This window comes from Taudactylus pleione, unplaced genomic scaffold (genome assembly GCF_031769625.1).
Source record: "Taudactylus pleione unplaced genomic scaffold, aTauple2 ptg000331l, whole genome shotgun sequence".
Classification (NCBI taxonomy): domain Eukaryota; kingdom Metazoa; phylum Chordata; class Amphibia; order Anura; family Myobatrachidae; genus Taudactylus; species Taudactylus pleione.
The window spans coordinates 3,975,308-4,001,575 of NW_028284732.1; the positions used below are offsets into that span (position 1 = coordinate 3,975,308).

General features: G+C 43.3%; 2 protein-coding genes across 2 annotated transcripts in view; one reads left to right on the top strand and one right to left on the bottom strand.

Moving 5' to 3' along the window:
- Window positions 1–5,203: 5,203 nt before the first annotated feature.
- Window positions 5,204–19,253, top strand: TMEM101 (transmembrane protein 101). The gene is made up of 4 exons (XM_088443597.1): window positions 5,204–5,432; window positions 6,503–6,683; window positions 7,539–7,685; window positions 12,562–19,253. The coding sequence occupies exons 1-4, from the start codon at window positions 5,302–5,304 to the stop codon at window positions 12,868–12,870; spliced, it is 768 nt and encodes a 255-aa protein (XP_088299723.1). The 5' UTR covers window positions 5,204–5,301; the 3' UTR covers window positions 12,871–19,253.
- NAGS (N-acetylglutamate synthase) overlaps window positions 18,164–26,268 on the bottom strand; it is a 29,929-nt gene continuing 21,824 nt past the window's right edge. The window contains exon 7 of the mRNA XM_088443605.1: window positions 18,164–18,335. Coding sequence (XP_088299731.1) covers window positions 18,164–18,335 — 172 coding nt within the window. The remainder of the gene's footprint in view (window positions 18,336–26,268) is intronic.

The window sequence follows — 26,268 nt, forward strand, 5'->3', positions numbered from 1 at the left end:
GGCATAGGAGGCCATAGGGCCTGATTCAGACCCACTCGCGAGCGGCTGTCGTGCACATGCGCGAGACGCGACGAGCGAAGGACTTTCCTTCGCTCGTTGTGTCTGATCAAAGGGAGAATGCTGTCGATGTTGATTGACAGCGCGCCCCCTTTGGTGGGCGTGCCTCCCAGACGGGGGCGTTCCCAAGGGAACGCCTACCGTCAGAAGCCGGCCCCACTGACATCACTAGTGATGTCAGTGGGAGTGATTTTGGCTCTGATAGAGCCAAAATCACTTCGGGCCTTGCGGTTGAGAAACTCAACCGCAGGCTTCGGCTCGCAGTGGCGATGGTCAAGACCATCATCCTGCACGCTCGTATATGCTGTGGGTGGTGACCCACAGCTATACGAGCGTCCAGGAGGACGCTCCATAATTATGGAAGTGGGCCCTGATTCAGAGCGAGCGCTCTGGTCAGAGCGTCCGGCTCTGAATCAGGGCCATAGTCAGACAGAGAAACTGACTGCAAGTTTCGATGATGCGACCGATGGTGGCGTATGTACCAATGTTAAAAGTGGGCTTCCCAGTCTTTGCGCATTCGACCAGAAGGATGTACATAAGGGAATTAGTTTGTAGAGACAATTGCAAAAATTTTCAGATGAGTAACCACCAATAGGCACTGCTCCGTGCGACTCACAATCAGCCCCATATTCCGCAGCACTTTACAGAGAATATTTGGCCATTCAAATCAGTCTCTGCCCAAGTGGAGCTTACAGTCTATGGGTCTGATTCAGCAAGGAACGCAGTTGGTTATACACACGCAATCGAACTATTGTTGCGTTCTACGCATACATCGCAGTGCGCAAACTAGCTACTGCGAACAGGACTGCGATTGCAGAGGCTACGCAGACCCATGGCAGAGTGATTAACAGGCAGTGCCGTTTGTGGGTGGTGACGGGGGACGGGCAAACGTAGACGTGCCAATGCATTCGGATGGCGTTGCAGGGGCGTGCATAAATTATCCACAGCGATAACATACGCAGCCTGAGGCCTCATAGCGTGCGCTGAAGCTTCCTGAGTGAGGTCTGACCTGCCTTAACTGTGAGAATGGGTCCGATGTTACCGATTGTTTAGCTATGTTGCCAAAGTATACGGATGTAAGGGGAGTGGGCATCCTTATGTTAGGCGAATGCAAACATTTACATATCACCGTTGATATTAGCAACTGCATTGCGAGAGTATAAGCAGAATAGCGATCCTTTCTGAATCAGGCTCTATGTTCCCTATCACATGCTCCCACACATACACACTAGGGTTCATTTTTGTCGGCAGCCAATTATCCTACCAGTATATTTGTGGATTGTGGAAGGAAATTGGAGTACCTGGAGGAAACCCACACAAGCACGGGGAGAATATACAAGCACCACACAGTTAGGGCTATGGTGGGAATCAAACCCAAAACCTCAGTGCTGTGAGGAAATAAAAGGCAAAAGAAGTAAAAACTAAACAAGCCACCTGGTTTAGCATTGATTCCTGTTGCCATTCACTATCAGTCAAAGGCACTGATGATCACCTTTGACAACCCGCGCCTTAGTAAATCTACCTCTTGGGGGTATATCTACTAAAGTACAGGTTTTTAGAAGTGGAGATGTTGCTCGTAACAGGAGCAAAACAAACTGGGGCTCCTACCCACCCATTCACGGGAATAAAAATGTAAGCGGTCAACATAATTAAACCTTCAGATTTATTGGTGCTTTCACCCGTTACACCGACTCCTGCTCTGCTCTGCTAGGCAGAGCCGGTGCCTGTGATCTAGGGATGGCCATCGACCATCGGCGCATGCGCAGAACCACTCCATACCTCCTAACTGTCCCTCTTCTGGCGGGACAGTCCCGCTATTCAGGAACTGTAATTGACCTATACCCTAGCACATAGGTTCACAAACTTTGTCATTACAGTCCAGGTTTTAAGGATATCCATGCTTGCCAGTCAATTTGATTCAACCATTTGAGCTCAAGCATGAAAATCTTTAAAACCTGGACTGTAATGGTTGAGTTTGGGAATTGGTGTTTTTACACCCATTTCACATTATTATAGTCCCTGCATGCGATATTTGATATAGCCTTGCGATGTATTCAAATGGTTGGGTATGAATGGTATGGGGTATGGGTTCAAAACCCAACAGCGGCATCCCGATACATAAAGATCCCGACAGTATGTTATCCCTACCCCTTTCCCCCCTAACCATCACTTAGTGGTGCCTAACCCTCCTTGGGGGGTGCCTAAGGGCTAAAGATAGGTGTCTGGATTTCAACGCCTATCTTTAGTCCCGGGTCGGGCTTCCAATGTCGGCCGCCAGTTGTATGACTACATCCCATTCAAAGATTGCATTTATTGTGCATCCTGGTGAATTTCTCACATCACATCCACATCTGATAGTGATAAATAGGGACCATAATATCTGATGCACTTCAACAACATATTGCACAAATGACAGGTGTGCGCTTTGCACTTAACTTAATCCGATCGCATATTACTTACAATGTAGGGAGGTATTCAGTTAGAGGCGAAGGTCTGATAAGTTTCGTCTGTCTGACTTTCCGCCTCCTCCTCCGAGTCCCCGCTTTTCGCCCTATTCAATTCCTAAACACACGAAAACAGAAAGCGGCGATTGCGGAACAGGCGGAAAGTACTGTCAGAAGTGGAGAAATCAGTCTGTATCCCAAAAAAAGATGCAGTAACATAAGGAATTAATGTAGATGTGTAGTAATAGCCCTAATAAAAGTGTTTGGGGTACTTAAGTTGTTTAAATTGCTTCTTATTAGCGTCTTTGTATAAGTGGTGAAGAATGGCATAAAGCAATTTTTTGGTGAAAACAAGTACTCCAGTCAAATTTGGGGTACTTGAAAATGGGTACTACCATATTTTTATGTCTATAAAGTTAACTTTTAAAAAACTTCAAAATTGCACCTGTTACATGCACCTGCAATCTCCAAAACACCTGACCCATCCTTGCAGACCCCCAAGAAGTCTATTTCGCTACTTTTTATGCTTGTCCTCCCACTTTTTCGCCCCAAAAATTAAAGTTTTTTGGAGTGTTCTTAGGTTGTTTCTTTTTTCTTTTTCTGGGTCGTTTCCCCACGTTTGCACCCCAAAATAAAGAGTATGCACTTCTTTTCACCTGCTATTCTTTGGAGCAACTTTTACGCCTATTACATTGCATTGATTTTCCGCTTAGGCAAAATCGTCCTGGAATTGAATTTGGAGATAAGTTCCGAACAGGCGAAAAGCGGCAATAGGCGAAACTTTTTGGCTGATTACCGCTTTTCACCTCTAATTTAATACGCACCGTAGCCTTTGAACAGGTTACAGTGGATGAGGGAAGTGATTTTGCTGGGCTGGGTGATTAGCGGATATTATATAGTTGAGGACAGGCAGAAAGTGTTTAGAATGTTTGGTTCGGAAAATGAAGTTTGCTTTACAATCCCGTCTCCGTATTCAATTGTAAGCGAAAAGTTTGCTGCCGGACTTTTCGCCATCATCGCTTGTTTTGGGTGCGAACAAGTATTGCGCTCGTCTCCGCGTATCCCCATATTCAATTCCAAATTGGCGAAAACGGGAACCGGCGAAACTGAAATCGGCAAGAAGTTCTGTCAGTTTTGGGGAAATCAGATGCACTGACATGGGGGATCACTATGGGTACCCCCGAATAGACCTGCTAAAGGTATTTGGGGTTTTTAAATGATCTCAATAGTGAAGAATAGCATTTTGCAACTTTTTTGGGGGAAAATAAGTCTTCCCATCAAATTTGGGGTACTTGAAAATGGGTGCAAGTATATTTTAAAGTTGCTAAAGTCAAGCATTAAAAAGCGACAAAAACGCACCTTCAGCAAGCACCTGCAATCCAGAAGACACCTCCCCCATACTTGCAGACCCCCACTCCAAGGCTATTTCGCTAGTTTTGAATTTTTACACCCACTTTGATTTTTTTGCCCATTTTTTCAGTGTTTTTTGGGGTGTCCTTTGTGTATTTTTTTGCCTTTTTTTACACAATTTGCATCAAGGGGGGTGTACAAAGGGTACAGGGTGGTTTCCGCACCCCAAAACTGAACTTTTTTCCGCCACGTAATCGGCAAAACTTAATTGCCTATTACATTGCGTTTTCGCACCGGCGAAAAGACGCTGATATTGAACACGGGGATAAATGAAATAGGCGAAAGTGACGCCATCAGCGAAAAAGTTTCAACGAAAACGGCTTTTCGCTTCTAGAGCCGTATTCAATTACAGCGGATCCACGATACTTTTCTGCCTCCAAGACTTTTCACCTACATCACGTCTTTTGTAGGCGGAAAAGTATCGCGGCCGTCCCCGATAAACCCCGTATTCAATATGGAAGTAGGCGAAAACTGGACCCAACGAAACTTGAACAGGCGGAAAGTACTGTCAGATTTGGGGAAATCAGTCTGACACCCCCCAAAAGATGCTGACATGGGGGTTCACTATGGTACGGGGGGTATTTGGCTTGCTGAAGGTATTTGGCGTTTATAAACGGGCTCAATAGCTGCTAAATACCGTTTTTGTATAAGTGGTGCAGAATAGTATTCAGGGGTATTTTTTACAGAAAATAAGTTATCCCAGCAAATTTGGGGTACTTGAAAATGGAGGTCGGCATATTTAAAAGTTGCTAAAGTAGAAAAAATCGTGAAAATCCACCTGCCGCAAACACCTGCAATCAAAAAAACACTTTGGGCATACTTGGGGACCCCCCAGAGTCAAATTCGCTAGTTTTTAACTTTGTCCCCCAACATTTTTTTTTATGCCCCCAAATTCAAAGTAATTTTTTGGGGTGTTCTTAAGTGTTTTTTTATTTTGACACAGTCTACCTTTGGGGGACTGTCTGAAGGCTGCACGGGGGTTCCCGCAACGTTGCACCCCAATTCGGCACTTTTTTCCGCCTGCTATTCATAGGCAAAACTTTTTTGCCTATTACATTGCATTGTAGGAAAGTCTTCCAAATTGAATCCGGAGTAAAACCAAAACAGGCGAAAGTTACGTCATAGGCGAAAAATTTTCGGCTTTTCACTTCAAATTGAATACGGCCACCAGGAGTCCGACTCACCCACTTTAGACAGACCTGACGTCACTAAAAAAAAAAACCGTTAGCGGTACTAGTTGGCGAAAGAGAGCTGCGTGAGCTATGTTGGCTGGCGGAAGTGGGCTGTGTAGGGTTGGTTGGCGGAAGTGAGCTGTGCAAGGTTGGTTGGCGGAAGTGAGGGTGCACTGTGCAGTTGAGTTGTGTGAACTGACTGCAGATGTGGAAGGAGAATGGCGGCGACTGGACGTAGAAGACTTCTTCAGCTGGTGACACGCTTTGGGGTGCTTCTTCTCACTCGTTGCCCATTTTGGTTTTGTTTCAGTCAGCTCATGTTGTATGCAGAGCGAGCAGAGGCAAAGAGGTATAATATAAATACATAAAAGATTCTGCCCCAGCCTCTGTCAGTGTAATTACTAAGTATATGCTGTCCCTATTGACAATCAAAGTAAGTAAAGGCTTGACACACACACACGCACACACGCACACACACACACACACACACCTTGTAGCCATGTACAGTGGGCGATTCTATTGACTGTCATCTGGGTACTTGGGTATATTGTATACCAATGAGCAGACCCATTTAAACATATTTACAGTGTGTCAGGTTAACCAGGAATTCCTATTTAATGCTATTTTACTTTTGACTCTAGGCTGCACAATCAAGCTTTGCATTGGTTTGTGCTGGACAAATGTTTTGGTTTATCAGAATAAATATTTTTAATGAATTTGTGAAGATTAGCATTGTAAATTCAGTGCGCTCATGCTATAGAGAGTGGGGAACTTTATTACTTATTGTTATCTCCCGTGAAGATGGCGAATAACTCTTCAGGTACAATCAGGAAATCGGCTGTGGCTGCTGTAGGTGAGTGTGGGTTGGCCAATGTTTGGGAAGAAGAGAATGAAGGGGGGGGGGGGGGGGGGGGAGAGAGGAATCAACCGAGAGGTTTAGGTTAGTTGCATTTTTGGGGAGAGTAGGGTAAACATACAGTATATGATCAGGACTCCATAAGATTTACCTGATCTAACCGGTTACTTGGCAGGACATGTTATTATTTATATGGTTCCAGAATACTAAGACGTTTTTACGCTTTCTTTATGTTAAATGCATTACTATATTAGAATAGATTCTGTATTTTCTCAATATAAAACATAAACAATCTAAGCATAATCCTTTAGACAATCTCCGAATTTCTTACAGAAATGACATATTATATACATTTGTATAGTTTATGAAGGACTGCTTCCACATATGCCAGTGACACATAACAAAATTAACATATATTGCTATTAATACCTGGCTAAAAATCACTGGAAGAAGTGAAAAACAAAAATACAATGCAAGTCTATATTAATCACCAAAATTACTTCTGAGATTCTACATTTATTTTCTTTGAATATAAGTATCACTCGTTTTCATCTTTAATTTAGGAAGCCAGATATCCCTGTGCCCTACTTGTACTTCGACCTAGGCATGGCAGTGCTCTGTGCCAGTTTCATGTCCTTTGGTGTAAAGCGGCGTTGGTTTGCACTAGGGTCTGCTCTTCAGTTGGCCGTTAGCACGTATGCAGCACATGTTGGTGGACACGTTCATTATGGAGACTGGCTGAAGGTGAGATGGATTTAATTTCCTTATTTCATATAATAATTTATTTATAAAGCATGTTCTAAGAGGTGTGGGGTTACTTCATACATAAAGTAGCAGATTAACATTTGTACCAATACATAACTTTTTTTTAAAAAAAGATACAGGGGGGGTATATTTACTAAAGTGCTTTTTTTTAGAAGTGGAGATGTTGCCCATAGCAACCAATACGATTCTACTTAACATTTACCTAGCACCTTCTAGAAGATAATAGCTAGAATCTCATTGGTTGCTATGGGCAGCATCTCCACTTCTAAAAACCCTCACTTTAGTAAATATACCCCAGGGAGCAAATTGTGTGGATGACTGAGTATATGTAGATTTCTTCTGCACGCTGTTGGTCATCTGAATTCCACTGTAATACTGCAAAAAAGTTTGTGGTAACACTTATGCATGTCTCTATGAAAGCAAATTATTATTTTTTAAACTGTAATCTCATTTTGGTGATTGTAAAGAACACAGGGACTAGTAATCAAACTCAGATTATCAGGACTACAGCTCTAACACAACAGTGTTACAGAAAGTATTTGCATGTTTGGATAGAAATTGTTACATTTGACTGTGATTTGGACTAGTATGTGTGGACCTACAAGTTTGTATGTATGAAAATAATTCATAAAAATTTGTCTGTGTGATATAGGTCGGATATATGCACGAGTGTATTGATGCCTGTGAATCAGGTCTGTACCTATGGCTATAACAGAGTAGATAACTGATTCAGGTCTGAATATATGGATAGTAAGGACTGAATAACTCTGTGATTCAGATTTGCACATTTGGCTATACAATATTAATATGAATAATTGAATATGTGTGTTTTAGGTCCGAATGTATTCTCGAACCATAGCTGTTATTGGTGGCTTCTTAGTCTTAGCAAGCGGCGCCGGAGAGATTTACCGACAGAAGCCTCGCAGTCGCTCCCTACAGTCCACTGGGCAAGTCTTCCTGGGCATCTACCTCATCTGTTTGGTATGTAACAAGGGATGAATGTGATAGCAAGGAAATACCTGATTGAAGTGTTATAGTCCATTAATCACTAATTTATAAATTGGAGACATTTTCAGTTTACATTTTCTATAGAAACTGGTTACCTGGCACATGAAAACTAAATTTCCTTGCTTTGTTTATGACTGAGCAAAAGGGGTGCTATCGCTTGGTAAACCTATAAAATATGTAGTATAATTCAGAGGTATAAATAGTGCGTTAGTACCCAGTGTCCAATTTATCTTGTTCATTGAAGAAACTCTTGTATTTATTTAGCAGCCAATAACTTCAGAGCAAGCCATACACAGATGGGAGTAATGTAATAACCGTATCACACTGCACCCTGGACCTGGCATACTGCCGGGGCAAACCCGGGTCGTGTGTCGGTGTAAAAGGATCGTCCCGGGATCTTGACACCGGTCGCGACCAGGGTTATTCCTGGGAACGATCCAGGTCGGCTGCGGAGTGAAATTGGCGACCTGGGTTACAGTAAAAAAATCTCATTGGCAGTCACCACCCACTTCTCATGAGTCATCTTTGTGAGCCAGTAAACAACATCCACTTGTAATGACTTACGCACTTGGCAGGGCAGACACGGGTGCAGTGGAATAACCTGGGTCCAAGGTGCGGTGTGAAAGGGGTTTGAGCAGTTGTAACACAACTTGAAACAGTGTTAAAAAACCCGAGGCTGACTTGGGATTTTTGTCTGAAAGTGCTATTATTCAGTTGTAGGTTCTCTAGAAAATATTTAATGTAATTTACATGAAGGATCATCCCCTAATTTATACCCCTTTTACACCAAAATCCCGGGTCCGACCCTGGAATTTGAACAATGGTCAATCCTGGGTTGAACTCGGCTTCAGACCCCGTTTACACGGCAACTCGACCCGGGTTATTCCCGGGTTTGCCCGGTTTACACTGAACCCTGGTAATCCCTGCTTTTCTCTATAGAAGTCATTAAAAATGGTCTGCTTTAAGGTCTGACAAAGATGGTCACAAAAGGCAGCAAAAGAGAGGGGTGGGGACTGTTTCCAGCATTGCTACAGGTTGCTGTTCTGGCTGTGGCAGGCTGTGTGTCAGCCTGCATTTGTGGCTGCTGGTCAGGCTGTGGTGCAGGCTGCAGTTCTGGCTATGGCAGGCTGTGTGCCTGCCTGCTTTTGTGGCTACTGGTCAGGCTGCTGTGGTGCAGGAGGTTAGGCAGGCAAGCGATGGCTTCATGTGAGTCTCTCTATGCAGGGCACTGACAAATTATATCATCTGCCAGTGCCCCAGAAGTGCCAATCGGCATCATTCAGAGCTAGCCGGGTCAAATAAGCAGGGTAGCACCCGTTTACACTGCCTCATGACCCGGGAACAACCCGTTTTCAACCCTGCTCTCAACCCGAGTAAGATTGCCTGGTAAATCGACCCGGGTTATTTTTTTGGGAGCCGTTCACACAGAGCCTCAACCCGGATCGACCTGGCAATAACCCGGGTTATTTGTTTGGTGTAAAAGGGGTATTAGCTACTAGGGTAGTTGCAGCTGTGAGCATTGCGTGCATATGGCTGTTTCCTCACCATGTGAAATAGTCCCAAAAATTGTATAAGGGCCAGAATAATCTTAGAGAGATTAGAGTTATTGTTATTGCTTGGACAGGCATCCTACTCAATTAGCTAGCTGCCCATTCTGTGATCATCGTGCATTGACAACGTTTGGGTTCTCTGTGATACTACAACTCTTACAGGACTTGACTGCTGTGTGTGTTAATTATAGAAAAGAAAAAAGTTGTGAGATCTGTGGGTGCACTCCGGAATGAATAAGAAAACAGGGGACAAAGAAGGGGCTTGGCTCTTTAAATGTTGGTATTACAATGTTGGTATTACAATTGCATCATGTTTGTAAAAAATAACTTTTATTATCACATTTAAAAATTATATTATTGGGTTAAAATAAAGAAATAGTGTGTAAAGTAAGAAAAAATGTGGTTAAAAAGCCTGATTAGATCGCTGGATCACTTATAATGATCTAATTATATATGTATAATACAAAGTCTTTTAATCTGCTTGCTCTCTTGTTATGAGATACAATGTATGTTATTTACCAGAGCAAGAAGATTTTGCTATGTCTTGAGTCAAAGTAGTAACATTTATTTCAAACAATATTTAGTACATAATGTTTGTTATTTTTTATATAATATATGTACTGCTGGATACTATATATTGTGTTTAATCCGTGTCACATTGCGCTTGCACACCATAAATTGGAAGAACTTTTTTAATTATGAAATAAATCTGTCTCAGTATCATTCGATACAGTGTCTCCCATATTAATGGATACTGTGTTGCATTCGTGTCCTACGATAGTGATTAAATATATATTGACTTATTGTTGTCAATTCCCGGCATTCAAATACACTGTGCTTCTTGCCCTGAGGAAGCCGGACATCCGGCGAAATGCGCATCGGCGCCTGAGACCGCTGGATCACATGGACACACAAGTCCAAAACTGATTGTCATAAAAACACTATGTCAGTAGAGCCGCTGGATACTGTATAACCAGGCGCTTCAGACCGCTGAATTACATGAGCGCATATGTCCTAATTGAATTATTGTAAAATACTATGTGAATAAAACAGAAGTGTTGAAAAACATTATGTCAGTAGAGCTGCTGGACACTGTAAACACGTGCTGAAGACCGCTAAATCAGACAGACATGTATGTTTAAACTAAAATACGCTATGTTCAGAAGTATCTGGAGAGAAAACCAGATCCTCATAGATACAACGTTGCAATATCGCCGCGTGTCAGTTGTAAAATACTTTATGAGCAGAGCTGCTGTACACTGTTAACATAGCACAAATAGAAATACTGGGAGAGAAGTGTATCTTAACCCAGAAATAAGCGCATAAAAGTGGTAGCAAGTAGCACAGTGTATTTGAATGCCGGGAATTAACAACAATAAGTCAATATATATTTAATCACTATCGTAGGACACGAATGCAACACAGTATCCATTAATATGGGAGACACTGTATCGAATGATACTGAGACAGATTTATTTCATAATTAAAAAAGTTCTTCCAATTTATGGTGTGCAAGCGCAATGTGACACGGATTAAACACAATATATAGTATCCAGCAGTACATATATTATATAAAAAATAACAAACATTATGTACTAAATATTGTTTGAAATAAATGTTACTACTTTGACTCAAGACATAGCAAAATCTTCTTGCTCTGGTAAATAATATACATTGTATCTCATAACAAGAGAGCAAGCAGATTAAAATACTTTGTATTATACATATATAATTAGATCATTATAAGTGATCCAGCAATCTAATCAGGCTTTTTAACCACATTTTTTTCTTACTTTACACACTATTTCTTTATTTTAACCCAATAATATAATTTTTAAATGTGATAATAAAAGTTATTTTTTACAAACATGATGCAATTGTAATACCAACATTGTAATACCAACATTTAAATAGCCAAGCCCCTTCTTTGTCCCCTGTTTTCTTATTCATTCCGGAGTGCACCCACAGATCTCACAACTTTTTTCTTAGCTATAATTAATTTACCATAAGTGAGCAGGGTAGCACCTTTTTCCTCTAGTCTCTTTTTCTTATATAAAGAGCTAAATATTTTTGAAATTGGTGAATTATAACACCAGATATAATTATTAGGAGGAAGGAAGAAAAAATACAATTAACCAGGATCAGTGGGGAATTCTCTTATATTCCTTATGCTGTGTGTGTTAATCAGAATTTAATGTTGGGGATCCCAAGGTGGTAGATAAGCCCATCTTTTCTGCTACCATGGAACTGGGATACTCCTAAAGCTGGGTACACATTATACGATATATCATTCTGATGAGGATTGGAATGATATATCGTACACATCATATATTGTGTATGTTCGATCGGTTGTTCATCGCATCGTCCCATCTGCTGTTCTGCGCGGCAAATGGGACGATGCAGTGAACTGTGCCATGCAGCATATAACCATACATTGCACCACATCTTCTATTGGATTGTGTAGTGTGTACGACGTGCGCGATGTATCTTTGCATCACAATGTTCTGTTGCTGGGTCACATCATCAAATGTACCCAGCTTTAGAGAATCATGAATTTATGGTGAACATTGCATTGTGACTTTTCTGGATGCTATTAGCAGCATGCTGCCATGTTTTTAATGAATACCCACTGCACATTCCAAAACATTGAGCCTGATTCAGCAAGGATTGCAACTGCGATTACGCATCGGCCGATTGTTGCGTACTGCGACAATGCTTATGGAACGCAGTGCGCGAACACTCCACTACGCAGACACATTGCAGGGTGATTGACAGGAAGTACCGTTTGGGGGTGGTAACGGGGATGGTCGGCGAAACATAGGTGTACCAGTGCGTTTGAACAGGGGCGTGCATAAATTAGCCACTGCAATGCCATACACAGCTTGGGCTTGCACTGCATGCGATGAGGTTAGCAATTCCTGAGTAAGGTCAGACCTTGTGCAAGTGTGCATGAGGCTGCGATTGTACTCGATTGTACCGATGGTTTTGCAGTCTTGCCAATATTATTTGCACATATTGCTATAGTACTATAAGTAACTTATTTACATTTTTATGTTTTATAAGGAATGATGTAACCTGTGCTGTTAATTCTAACAGATATTAGAAGTCAAATATGCATGATGCACTTGATCATCCACCTCATACCTTTATATCATTATTTTGCTCATTGGTGATTTGTAATATCTTTATAATTTGCAGTAAGGTACACATTATGCTATATAGCTGTATACATGTATAGCAAAAAGGGTAGATCAAAATATTTTTTTTCTGTACAAATGATCTTTGTACTCCCTTACCAGGCATACACCCTCCAGCACAGTAAGGAGGACCGCCAATCCTATTTGGACATCCTTCCAGGAGGAGAACCAGCCCTGCAGATTCTCTTTGTCTTGTATGGAGTGTTAGCATTGTCCTTCCTGTCGGGGTACTATGTAAGGTACTCTGCCCAGGTTCTTGCTGTTCTGCTCCCCTTTTCCCTACTCCTCATAGATGGAAACCTGGGCTACTGGCACAATAATCGTCGTGTGGAGTTCTGGAATCAGATGCGAATGATAGGACAGAATGTTGGCATTTTTGGAGTGGCGGTCATAGTGGCCACTGATGGCTGATCAGGATATAGAGAACACTCGTGATTCTTAAATGTACAGTTGGAACTCAAGTGTCTGTTGCCTTTCACACATCACATACTTTTATATAAATGATTTTCAGACTTCTTGCTTTACCATGCAGTTTTGCTTTTGATATAGAAAGCCCGGAACCCATAATGCTCCACCAGAAGTCAGCTGTACAGTGAGTGACCATGGACTTAACACTCATAAGAGAGAAAACTTGCAATGTTCTGTTGATTTCTGTAGCATTTCTGTTTAAAGAAACTTATCCTTCAGCAATGCCTGTGGACCCTAAGAGTTTACATCCCCAGCCAAAGATGTTGGTTCTCATATGCTGCATTTCTACAGTAGTTTGAATCAATTTGTGGCACATCCAGCCTTAGTAGTATTCAGTTTCTGGCAGAATAGAGTTTAGGTTTCAGAAGAAATAGGGGTCATTGATACTTTTGGATAAGGACACAGAGCTTGATTTCAGAAAGGGCTGCAATGACTAAGTGGTTTCATTTATTTTATTTTTTCAGTCCAGTATTCAAAATCAACAATGTTTATAGTCCTGTATGGGGATCAGTGACCCATGCTGCAAAAGAGTATAAGCTGCTTACTATAGATTAATGGGAATCGCTGTGGGAAACAGACATACATGGGTCATCTTCTGAGAATTATTTATTTTGTGTTTGCTAGATTGAAGCCATACCTAGAAGTCACATAGAGCTGTACCTTTATTTTAATTCTTTTAATGAAACCCTAAAAAACAAATTCACTTCATATTAGATGAGTTATGTAAGTGAGTAGACTCAAGTACATGTGACTGATAGACACCTCAAAGCAGTGAAAAAGGTGCTATTCTGTCTTTGGTAAAAATACATGTAAAGTGAAGATCCTGTGAGGCACATTGCTGTAAGAGCTCCGGTACCAACTTGATTGTTGATGAAATGATTACGCTAAGGGAGACCAGTAACCAGTCTTACAGTACACATTATTAAATGTACTTACTGAATAGTACACCCCATCCGATAGTAGCAGATGCTGTCACTGGGCATTGTCCGTGTTCCGTCTCTTATAGCAGCAGTTTGTTACAAATATGCCTTATTATTTATGGTAATGTTTCTTTTGTCCATAAATGGATGTGTATTGCTGTATGATTCAAAATTTATTAATTTTCAAGTTTAAACCATTGTTTACCAACCAGCATTTCAACAAAATTTTTAGGTGGAAGAAATTTATATATGGTTTGTAAATTCTAACTGATATTTATTTGCTTTATATACGTTTTACTTAATATTGTTTTCTTCATATGCTTAGCTTAATATGTGCCTGTCACAATGGAGGCTGCAATTTTGAAGACAATTTACTAAGCGTGCAACCTACCAACACACCACTAGGCATTGCCTCATGACTGTTAATCATTGATAGCTCGGTGACGTCCCTGGCAAAGTAATATACTGCATACTGGTTCATTGCACATAATAGATGCCTCTGCTCTTTGTAGGTGTCAGGTTTACTTTGTAGTCATGAAAGCCTATTTTAACAAATTTTTGCTCTTCAGAATTTTATTTTTGCTGTAAATCTTGATACACTGGTCTAGACACTTTTATTTTTGTTTGTTTTGTGTTTAATTTGTAAAGTAAAACCTTTTTTATTTTCAGGTATTACACATTAATGGCCTATGTTTATACAATTATCAGAGGTAAACATGTATTAGTAAATAGAAATGTAAGAACATGCCTGGCAGTATTTTTTTCATGTCTGAAACTTATTTAAGTAAAAACAAAATTTCAACGAAAACTAAAAAAAATTGTTTTAGGTGAATAAAGAGTTAATGGAATAAAGTATCAAGGGGGAGTTTTATCAAAGTTTAGAGGAAGATAAAGTACCAACCAATCAGCTTCTAACTGTAATTTTCAAACCCAGCCTGTAAAGTGACTGACTGGTTGCTACTTTCTCTCTCCACATTAACTTTCTCCAAGCTTTGGTACATCTCCCCCTAAGTTTCTCCTACCATCAATAAATGAAAGTATCCCCTGTTCGGGTTTTTTTAAATGGGTTGGAAAATTCAGTTATATTTGTTTTTATTTATTTCGTTTTTATTCTAATTTCATTTTAACTTTTGGGTGATTTGGTAGTGTTTACTTATAAACATTTTTCAGTTATGAGAAAATAACTGCCAGGCATCAGCCTCTAATCTAAGCTGCTTGATGCCTGTATGTTTTGTATTTCTTTTGAAAGTTTTGTGAAAGTAGATATGCGACTATTTTGTCATTAGATTTCCTTTCTTAAGGTGCAGTGTCATTCAAAATACAAGGACTGGCAACCAATGACAAGATTTTTATTGAATACCAATGCTGAATGGAATTGTAAACATTATAACAAAAAGAAGGTAGTTGAGATCAGATTTGGTTGTGTTAGAAATGTAATGTATTTTTACAGAATTTTTTTCACATTTCTCTGTGAGTGGCAGCAGATACTAAGAGGTTAGATTCTCACCCCTTGAATTCTAGACTGGAAAGAAAGTTTAACTAGAAGTATTAAGTCCAGCTCTGTCCCTTGTCCAGTATAACTCCTTCATGTCTAGCTAGAAATCCTACCAAGGGACCCTTCCTGACGCTAGCTGCTAGAGTCAGGGAGGGTTTGTTGGTAGACTTTTATATTTTTCTGTCCTGGGACAATCTTGTAGCCACCTGTATGCCCAGTTGGTCTCTGCAGATCCACTTCCTAATACTTAATAGCCGCCCTATTTTTGATCCAGAGTTCCATTCTAAGGTGGTGATCGTCAGGTACAGGCAAGTATCTGTTATAGTCTATAGCAGGGTTCTCAAATCCACCCAACAGGTCTTGTTTTGTGGATTTTTTTAATCATGCACAGGGGAGTTAATCTATTTTTAGCGTCAGTAATTATCCCACTTGCTTCCACAGACAGAAATCCTCTAAACTTGACCTGTTGGGTGTACTTGATGGTTGGAGCTGACAGACATTGGTCTAGATGAATTATTGCCCGTACTTATTGTTATTTTCTTTCTGCATGATTGCCATTAAAGTCAGTACCAAGGTTATTTATTAAGCCTTTAATGTAGGAGACATCGCTGATATCTCCTGCGTATTGGAGCACACCACAGTCACCATACAATGGAGGAGATGTGTGAAGGGGCAATATGGAGGTTTAGCGGTATCAGCATCGTTATGTGCACTGATACTGCTTCTCCCTAATGTATTAATGTGGGGTTTTGTGTTGAATGACAGAGGCGCTATACGCCCCCATCATTATCTTCGCTGCTATCTACAAGATAGAGTGCCGATGTGCCAGGCAATGTATGCATAGCGCTGTCCCTGGCAGTCGGTTCCGACAGCCAGGGTTTGTGCAAAAAACAGGTGGTGTTTTTTTTTTTTTTTTTATTAGCCGCAGGTGCCCCTTGTAAACACACAAGCGGTGCATGCACAGTTGAAACTTCAGCGCCGAAGAGAGCCAACATTAGCAGAGCGCAGATCACCAAACAGGTGATTTAACGCTCTCCCATATCGAAAACACTCGCATTAATACATGCGGTCAGTAGCTAGACACGCTTCACCACGATCCAGCGGTGAAGAGGGTCCAGACAAATAACTCCCGGAATCAGCCGCATCACACATTTCCCCCAATGTGTGGAAACGTTGTGGCTGTGCTATTCATCAAGCACCAAAAACTTATTAGTTATTGGAGCTTGACACTGGGAACTAACCCCATCTTTAGATCCGTTAGCCCACTCCTACCTATGGGAAATGAGCTGGAGTGCAGAGAGAACCATTTAGATCCCTCCACCCTGCACAGTGTGCATAAATAGTCCCGAAAAACATTCAAATCTTTGTTTTCCTGTCTATTCTTTAACCAGTGGTGTACTGAACCCTTTAAAATCTGCGGTTGTGGATGGAATTACGGAAATGAACAAGTATTGGCTTTTCCATTTATTTCCTTACTGACAGGCAAAACATTTTTTTAATTTGTTATCAAATTAAAAAATGGCCCTATTCTTTAATAGAGATTAAAATTATATTAAAAAGGTTTTTCTAGCCCCAGGAAATCCCAAAGGCATTTGTGAAAGATTGATATTCTGATATTTTCCAGGGCAGACTGGAGAGTATATAAGTGTTTAGTAATATTCTCTATAAACAATGTTTGATTTTTTTATTTACAGGAAACCAACCATAAAATTTAAAATGCATTAACATGTTCTGCAGTTAAACATTTTCATTAATGACAAGTTCCAGGAGCATTAAAATATAAATAAATCCATATATATGCATATTGTTTCTCATGGATACTTTCTCTAGAGGCCAGCAGTTTAGGTCTCCAAGACAAGGCTTTAGTTGGAGCTGCAGCTATTGCAAATGATGGTCACATTAGTAGTACAGTACAGGTATTTAGATAATTTTTGTTTTTATGCCTATATGAAATAATTTTATGACAATAACAGATGTAGTGTTCCTTCTAGGGTGGCCGCGGAGGCTCTCAGACAGGGGCACTTTGCTGGGCATGATCATTAGAAAAGGGGTGTGTCCTTGAGATGCGCCCCCTTTTCATCACGGTATGGGGCGTGCCCATCACTCACCGAGTTGCTGGGCTGCCCCCCAAGCTCTCTTGTAGTTTGAATAGATGCCTTGCGTGTGGCATCTATTCACTCGCCGTGGGAGCCATGCAGCCGGGAAGAGCTGACAGCCGGAGTGAGCTGAGACAGCTCTGCAGCCTGTCAGTGCGGCGATCACAGCCGGGTGCTGGAAAAGGGGCAGGGAGTGGCACCCTACGAAAAAAGCCTAGTGGGAACGCTAAGATGATATGGGGAACACATTTTAATCCCTAATAGCAGTGGTTCCCATACTGTGTGCTGTGGCACCCTGGGGTGACAAATTGCATTTGAAGGGGTGCCACAGGTTGGTGGCAAAAGTATTGCCACAGGTCCCCGGGATAGGCAAAAGTATTGCTGGTTGTAGCCAATCATGAAATATGTGGACAAACATGAGCACAACCCTGTCCATCACCACATAACTAAACCTTAGGATGACAGGTAAGCACAATTGACTTCATTTATTCATATTTGCAGGTTCTCAATAAGAACCTTTTCGCCTAGCGTTGCCATGGAATAAATGCTGATTCTCTAGGGCGACGTGATTCAAAAAGTTTGGGAACCACTACCTTATAGTATTTATATTATTCTGTCTTCCAGCCATTTAAACAACTAAGTTTTTCTCCATTGATAAATATTGTGACAAGAACAGTTTATCTGTATTGTATCATGGGCCATGAAAGTCTTTGTAGTACAAGAGTTTATCCAGTGGTTGGAGCCATTATTTTTAGGGGACTTAGTCCGTGCAGAAAGGAGTCCGGCAGGTTCTTTGCATGGTTCACCAGTTCATAAGACTCTCTAATGTCTGAGAGGCCCAGCCAGAAGAATATCCACTGCTTGTTTGAAAAGCTGCCGTCACTGTTCTTAAAATACCTGTGGGAGCAAAGGGACTATGTAAGTAATATATGGGATATTGCACTATATGTATTTATGGCCCAGTTTGTGAATGTCTAGGCTCTCCATCTCCTTTAACTATTTATAAATTCTCATATTATTTGATAATCTGAAGACCAGAAATTCCCAAATTCCTTGAGGGTCTGTGAAGTAAATTACAGCAGTGTTCAATATAAATTGGGAAGAATGAAGAAATAAGGGAATATCAGAACCTCAGAAGACCATGAGAAATCATACCTCTGTTAATACCAAAATGTTCTATTGCTTGAATCCATTTGCAGGGCTGCTGTGCAATACCACCCAACTAATATGCAAATGCACCAGTAGGTGTCTGTAGGAAATAGACACCCCCTGCATGCATGTACGATTCCCAGAACAGTGTCTGTAGACGCTGTCTTGGATCACGTGATGGCCGGCTCCTGGCCGTTTGCAAGGCCAGGAAGTCTGCATGAAATGGGGGCGAGGCAGCCCAGCGCTGCCCTCAAACGGCCGCAGCCCTTCAGACTGTGGCACATGCGCAGACGCCCCACAATCGGATATGTGCGTAAATGATCAGGTTTATGTACATATCTGAATCAGGCCCTTAGACTCCAATGGTTATACGGAGAGATCTAATATTTTATGTATTCCTAAATCAGTAATGTGTTTTCTGAGCATAGATTGTAAATATATATTTGCATATACATAGACCACAAACTAGCTGCTGACCTCAGGAATGGGGGAAGGCTTCCCAGAGCAGGCATATTATGCCTTGTGAGATGCACATAATTTTGTCCATTATTTTTCCACACAATTTTGATGTTGGGGAATGTTCCACATTTCATGCTTAATGCTGGGCATACACTATACAATTATCTGTCCGATATCTGTCAAACCTGGTAATGTATGGGAGCAAATGACAATCAACCATATTATCTTAAACATTGGAAAACAGACAAAAATGGTCGTTCAGATAAATTGGTTAAAGCACATTAATTTAACCAATTTGAACAATTGTTTTTTGTCTGTTTTCCAGTGTTTAGACCATATGATCAACTGTCATTTGCTTCCATACATTACCAGGTTTTCATTTCAACCAGCCAAATTGGACAGCTATCTGACAGAAAATTGTATAGTGTATGCCCAGCATAACCCAGCAACTCTGATTATGAATCAAATGCAACAATATAATTTTGGGGGGGTATTTTATTTGTTTTATGTAAAGGAAACTAATTTTGCATAAGTTTTCTGTCATTTTTATTATTTGATTTTGTATACCCATTATGCATTGTATTTTCTCATATTAAACATAATTTAATAAGTTATTTTTGTCTCTGTATTCTCATCGAATTCATATGTGAGTGACTGTGGGTGATATAAGCATTATGCTAATGTAATACAGTTTATTATATGGATAATAATAACTGAGATTGATTTAAAGTAGTGGTTCTCAAACTGGATGCCACTGGGTACTTGTCGGGGTGTCACAGGTTGGTGGTCCAGGAACAAATCAAATTAGTTATGGTCCATCATAAAATGTGACAAACAGAAGCATAACCCTATCCATCACCACACAGCTGAAACTAAAGGGGGGCATCCACTACATGATTTTAGCAGGTGATTGAACGATAACTATGTCGTTATCGTTCAATTGTTAAAAAATCGTTTAGAAATCGTGCAGTGTTTGGTCGTCAACGATGCGCGCTCCCGCTGGTCGTTTGATCGTCTCGTCAGTCGACTGAACATGCAGGTCAATTTCACTTGATCTATTAAAGATCATTTGCAAATCGTTCAGTCTGAAAGATAAAATCTCAAGGGAAAAAATCAAGGGAAAATCGTTTAGAGATTGGACAGAGAGTAGATCGTCTAGTGGATGTGCCCCTTAAGGATGACAGGTAAGCACAATCAGGGCTGGCGCTTCCATTGGGCAGCTGCCTAATGGTGCCGGGACCTGAGGGGCGGCATGCTGATAAGGAAGAGGGGGCATGGTCTTGACTCTCCCGGAAGCCAGTATTGCCACGTGAGAGACCTGTCTATACAGCCACCCCCCATTCCATGCATGAAACAAGATCCGACATCCAAGACAAGCTGCAGCTTCATGGGTCCGGTGACGCAGCGCCAGACCCATGAAGGTGCAGCTTGCCTGGGGGGGGGTCTGTTCCTTCACTCAGAGGTAAGTACGCTGGCGGAATATATAAGTGAAGGGGGGTATTGTTTGTTACTAGAATCCTATGTGGATATATATACAATATATATATATATATATATATATATAATGTCCACATAGGCTTCTAGTAACAGACAATACCCCCCTTCACTTATATATTCCGCCAGCCTACTTACCTCTGAGTGAAGGAACAGCCCCCTCCCCCCAGTCAAGCTGCACCTTCATGGGTCTGGCGCTGGAGTTTTAATTTAGTTTGAATTTGTGACTATTCCCAGTAGTTTTGTCTGATTTTAACAAATAACCTGTCTCTACCAGACACTCAGACTTGCACAGTAAAGCAGTAGGGCTCTGTCTGGCCCCATTAGGCTATGGAGGGCAGGATCACCTGTGGCACATATAATATATAATGGGCTATTGGCCCCCATACACCAGCGACTGATTGTCACAATCCTGCGACCCGCAGATGCCAGGTTGGAGGATCTGCCGATCACGATCAAAAAATTATCATGGTTTGCAAATCTGTGAAATTCAACATGTTGGATTTCACTGATCCTCTGATCCTCCGACGGATCGGGGAAACATCGATGGCCGCTGGTCAGCATTTCAGACCGGTGGATCGGTCTATACGGTCTATGAGGGCCTTAAGGCCCTTGTCTGTTAAACCAAAAAAATGCGGGCACATATTAAACATTTCTTCTTCGGGGTCCACAGGGTTGGGGTACAGCTGGATCTGGATCCACAGGCACCACGCAGTTGAAGCTTTAGCCGCTCCCAGGAAGCACTGGGTCCATCCTCCTCTATACCCCGCCCCCGTGCCACAGGCACCTCAGTGTAAGTTGGTGCCCGGCCAGCTGATTAGCAGCCCCTAAGCTTATTTGTAAGAGTTTTAATTTTATTTATTTTTTAACTCTTCAGAGAGGCAGCATTGGACTGTCCATGGGACGTCCAAGCTGCCGCTCCTACCCCCCTCTGGCGCCACAACGCCAGTACAGATCTGGGGATCGCGGCGGGACCCAGAGTCTGTACTAGCCTGGCTCTGGAGGTATCCCTGGGCTGCTGCCGGATCGCCGGGGAACAGGTAATCCGCTGGTCATCGCTTGTGGTGACCCGCGAGTATATGCAGCTTTTGGCCTCCGGTCTCTGGGGACAGACTGGAGGCGCTAGCGGTGGCGGCGGGCTCCCCCTCTCAGGAGGCATACCCCGCGTATTCACTAGACCACCAGGGAGTAATTCCCTGTCTAGCGGCTCCTCCCCTCAGCTCAGCGCGCCTTTCCGCTCGGGTCTGGCGTCACTGAGCTGCATCCTCCTGCGGCCACTACTCCTCTGAGGTCTCCGGCGGCCATCTTTTTCTCTGGTGGCAGCGCAGATCGCTCAGGCAGTGTGTGGTCCACTCCCCCTGTATACCTCTCCTCTGCTAAAGGTCAGTGTACACAGCACTATAGCACTCCCAGACACTGAATCTGGGCATGTTGATTGTAGTGGTAAAGGTGCAGTGAGAGTTCTTCTGCATTGTGTGTGACTTTTGCTAGTGCTGACTGTCTGTTCTTTTTTTCATTAATACTGTCAGTCTATACCTATCCTTTTTTTTCTCCAACGGGCCTGGCAGGTGTGTGGTGGAGGGGCTTCTCTCTGACCTCACATATATAAATTCAAGTATTTGTGAGGTCTGTCACATAGTGTTGCTTGCTACACGGTGCCATATCTGTGGACCGGTGTGTTGCACGCTTGTGGGTTTTCCAGTGGTCCGCCTTTGTGAGTTGATAGTCCCATTACTTTTGGCCCCTTAAAACGTTGGAGGCTTCTTCAGCTTTTCAATTAATGCAAGGGAGTGACGAACCCCATATGGCATCTAAACGCCCTATTGTGTCGTCCCAGTCTACGCAACTGTCAGACACGGATGCGTCCTCAGATGACGGGGAATTGCCTGAGGACTCTTACTCGGATTCTCCTGTCCGGGAGGTGGTAACTAAGTCTTCTATTAATGTATGGGCGGTGCGATCCATCCTTGACATAGAGGATGATGCCCCGGCCCCTAAATCCAAATTTCAAACAGGCTAAAGTGGATGTAGCTGTTTTTCCTCTCGCTGCCCAGTTGACTGACCACATGGCGGAGGTCTGGCAGTCGCTTAGAAAGAGGTTTCAGCCGCAGAAACATTTGGCGTCTAGCTACCGGTGTTGCAAAAAGTGGGAATCCCCACCTGTGCTGGATTCTCATGTTACTCGCTTAATCAAAAGTGCTATGCTGACCTTACCCTCCATCTCCTCCCTAAAGGATTCTACAGACAGGAAAGTGGAAACTTGCTTAAAGTCAATTTATTCTCTCTCAGGGGCTGTGGCCCGTCCGTCTATGGCAGTGGTTCTCAAACTCTGTCCTCAGGACCCTACACAGGTCACGTTTTGCAGGTCACCCAGCAGAAGAACATGTGTATTCATTGCTCACTGACACATTTTTAAAAAAATCCATAGGTGGAGGAAATTATTTCACTGATTCTGTGAGGAGACCTGGAAAACATGCACTGTGGGGTCCTGAGGGCCGAGTTTGAGAACCTGTGGTCTATGGCTATCTCCTGGGTAGCTAAGGCCATTTAGAGCTGGGCCAATGTACTTGAGGACAACCTTACTGAGGAAGCTCCTGAGGTCCAGAATGCTCTGGTGGGACAGATGAGATGCCGCTACCTATATTGGCGAAGCGGCTTTGGATGCCAGTCTGCTAACCTCCAGAGTCTTGGCCGCAGCTGTGTCTGCTCGCCGCCCTTTGTGGTTACGTTCTTGGAGGGCGGATGCTGATTCCAAGAAAGGCCTGGAGGCCTTGCCCTTCAATGGGGAGTTATTGTTTGGTCCTGATTTGGACAAAATTGTAGACACCCTGGCAAAGTCTAAGTCGGCTTTTCTGCTTTAAGCTACTGCGCCTTCCAAGGCTAGGACCTCTGCATTTCAGTCCATTCGTGTTCAAGGGAAGTCCAAGGGTCAGCCCTTCCCCAGGCAAGCGGCAACTAAGGCAGCCTCTAAACCTAAGAAGCAAGCTTGGAGTGCTCGACGCCCTGCTTCCAAACCGGAGGATCAACCCTCTGCCTGATGGGACTGGCCTCCCTCTTGGGGTTTCCTGAGTGGGAAGCCTACTTCTATTTGCCCAGTGCTGGTACAACACCAACACGGATGCCTGGGTACGAGAAGTGGTCTCTTGGGGGTACATCCTCTCCTTTCGTCACAGGCCTCCCCACCAGTTTTTCTGCACAGGTCCTCCTTCAAACGAAGCCAAGGCCCTGCAGATTCAGGAGGCCATAGAGTCCTTGCTGAGAGCAGGGGTTGTTATTCCAGTCCCCTCAACGCGGGACAGGTTACTGCTCTACTCTGTTTCTGGTTCAGAAGCCCAATGGGTCTCATCGGCCTATTCTCAACCTGAAGTCTTTGAACAAGTTCCCCAGAGTACCCAAATTCAGGATGGAAACTTTGCGTTCCATCATTCTGGCTATGGACCCTGGGGACTACATGGTTTCCCTGGACATCCAGGACATATACCTTCATGTTCCTATAGCGCCTTCACACCAGCAGTATCTGCGGTTTGCTATATGGCAGGACCACTTCCAGTTTCAAGCTCTACCCTTTGGCCTCTCCATGGCCCCAAGGGTATTCACCAAGATTATGGCTTTCATGGCTGTCCATCTCCAGAGCAAGGGTATACGGCTTCTTCCTTATCTCAATGACCTCCTGTTGCTTGCAGGTTCACCTGACGATTGCTTGTCTGCAAGCGCGCGGGTGGCTAATAAATTGGAAGAAATCCTCCCCAATTCCCTCACAAAGGATGGTCCATTTGGGAGCCCTTCTGGATTCTCTGCAGTAGAGGATCTTTCTGACCCCAGAAAAGATCTCCTCCCTGCAACAGCGGGTGCATAGTTGCCTGAACAGTTGCAGAGTGTCGCTTCACTCGGCAATGAAGGTTCTGGGGTCCATGGTGTTGGCATTCGACATGGTGGAATATGCCCAGTTTCATTCCAGGCCCCTGCAGGGGCTGTTTCTATCCAAATGGAGCGGGTTGCCATCCCGTATCAAGACTCAGATGCTGGTATCAGACATCTCCTCATTTCACCAACGGTTGCCCCTTTTGGATCCCGGACTGGGTTCTCCTGACAACAGATGCCAGTCTCTGGGGTTGGGGTGCAGTGACAGGTTCATTCTCACTTCGGGGCCGTTGGACAGTGGAAGAAGCAATTCTCCCGATCGACATTCAGGAAATTCATGCCATGCATCGGGCCTTCCAGTTGTCAAGTCACGTTCTTCACGGAAGAGCTGTGCATGTTCAGTCCGACAACGCCACCACAGTGGCGTAAATAAACTTTTAAGGGGCCACTTGCAGTCGGACAGCAATGACAGATGTGTCACGCATCCTGTCTTGGGCGGAGTGCCACCTTCCAGCCATCTCTGCAGTCTTTATTCCAGGAGTCCTCAATTGGGAGGCGGACTTCCTCAGCCATCACGACGTGCATCCAGGGGAATAGTTGCTTCACCCAGAGGTATTTCAGCTAATCGTGGATGGGTGGGGACTGCCGGAGGTGGACGTCATGGCCTCCCATCACAATCACAAGTTACCTGTGTACGGGTCCAGGACAAGAGATGCCAGCACAAGTCTGGTAGACGTGCTGTCAGTGAAATGGACCTTTCAGCTGCAGTATCTATTCCCTCCGATATTCCTGCTACCTCGGGTCCTTTGGAAATTCAAACTGGACGGCGACACGCTTCTGCTGGTGGCTCCGGCTTTGCCCAGAAGTCCTTGGTACTCCGATCTTTGGAGCCTCTCCTTCGACGCTCCATTCCCTCTGCCTCAATGTTGGGACATGTTGTCTCAGGGTCCCTGTTTTTACCTTGATCTGGGTCATCTGGCTTTGACGGGGCGTGGCTCTTGAGACATCAGTCCCACGGTTTTTCCAGCTCCGTCATCAGCACAATGCTGCAGGTGCGCAAGCCTGCTTCAGCCAGAATTTACCACAGTGTGGCATACTTATTTTCAGTGGTGTGAGTCCAGAAACTATGATCCTCAGGTGTTTCGTGTTTCTAGGATTTTGGCGTTCCTTCAGTCTGGTTTGGACTTAGGCTTACGCCTTGCTTCTTTGAAAGTTCATGTGTCTGCACCATCTGTGTGGTTTCAGCGTAGGATAGCTACACTGCCAGATGTCCACACCTTTTTCCAGGGTGTTCTCAGGATTCAGCCTCCCTTTGTTCCACTAGTGGCTCTTTGGGACATGGCGGTGGTGTTTCTGACCCTACAGGGTCCTCCATTTGAACCGTTTGAGTCGGTGAAACTCAAGCTTAGGCCAGGAGAGTGTCAGAATTGGGGGCGCTTTCCTGTCGTCCTCCTTTTCTGATAATTCACCAGGACAGGGCAGTGCTTCACACTTGTCCCGGTTTTCTTCCTAAGGTGGTTTCTAAGTTTCACATTAATCAAGAAATTGTTGTGCCGGCCTTTCAATCACCTGATCTCTCGACTTGGATGTGGTCCGTGCTCTTAGGGTTTACATGGACCGGACTAGTTCCATTCGGAAGTCTGATTCCTTGTTCGTCCTCTTTGGTTTTCACAGGAGGGGTTGGCCTGCCAACAAACTATAGCTTGTTGGCTTCGTTTGGTTATTTGTGAGGCTTATACACAGGAAGGTTTGCCTGTTCCAACCTCTATTAAGGCTCATTCTACTTGGTCTGTGGGCTCCTCGTGGGCAGCTATCCGTGGCACCTCGGCTGTTCAGCTGTGTAAGGCGGCCACGTGGTCTTCCATCC

What these genes read in the sequence shown, in the direction of transcription:
- TMEM101 (XM_088443597.1), top strand. Translation starts at nt 5,302, where the DNA reads ATGGCGGCGACTGGACGTAGAAGACTTCTTCAGCTGGTGACACGCTTT. An exon ending in ATTATGGAGACTGGCTGAAG is followed by an intron (nt 6,684 to 7,538) that starts GTGAGATGGATT and finishes TGTGTGTTTTAG; the next exon opens with GTCCGAATGTATTCTCGAAC. An exon ending in GCATCTACCTCATCTGTTTG is followed by an intron (nt 7,686 to 12,561) that starts GTATGTAACAAG and finishes CTCCCTTACCAG; the next exon opens with GCATACACCCTCCAGCACAG.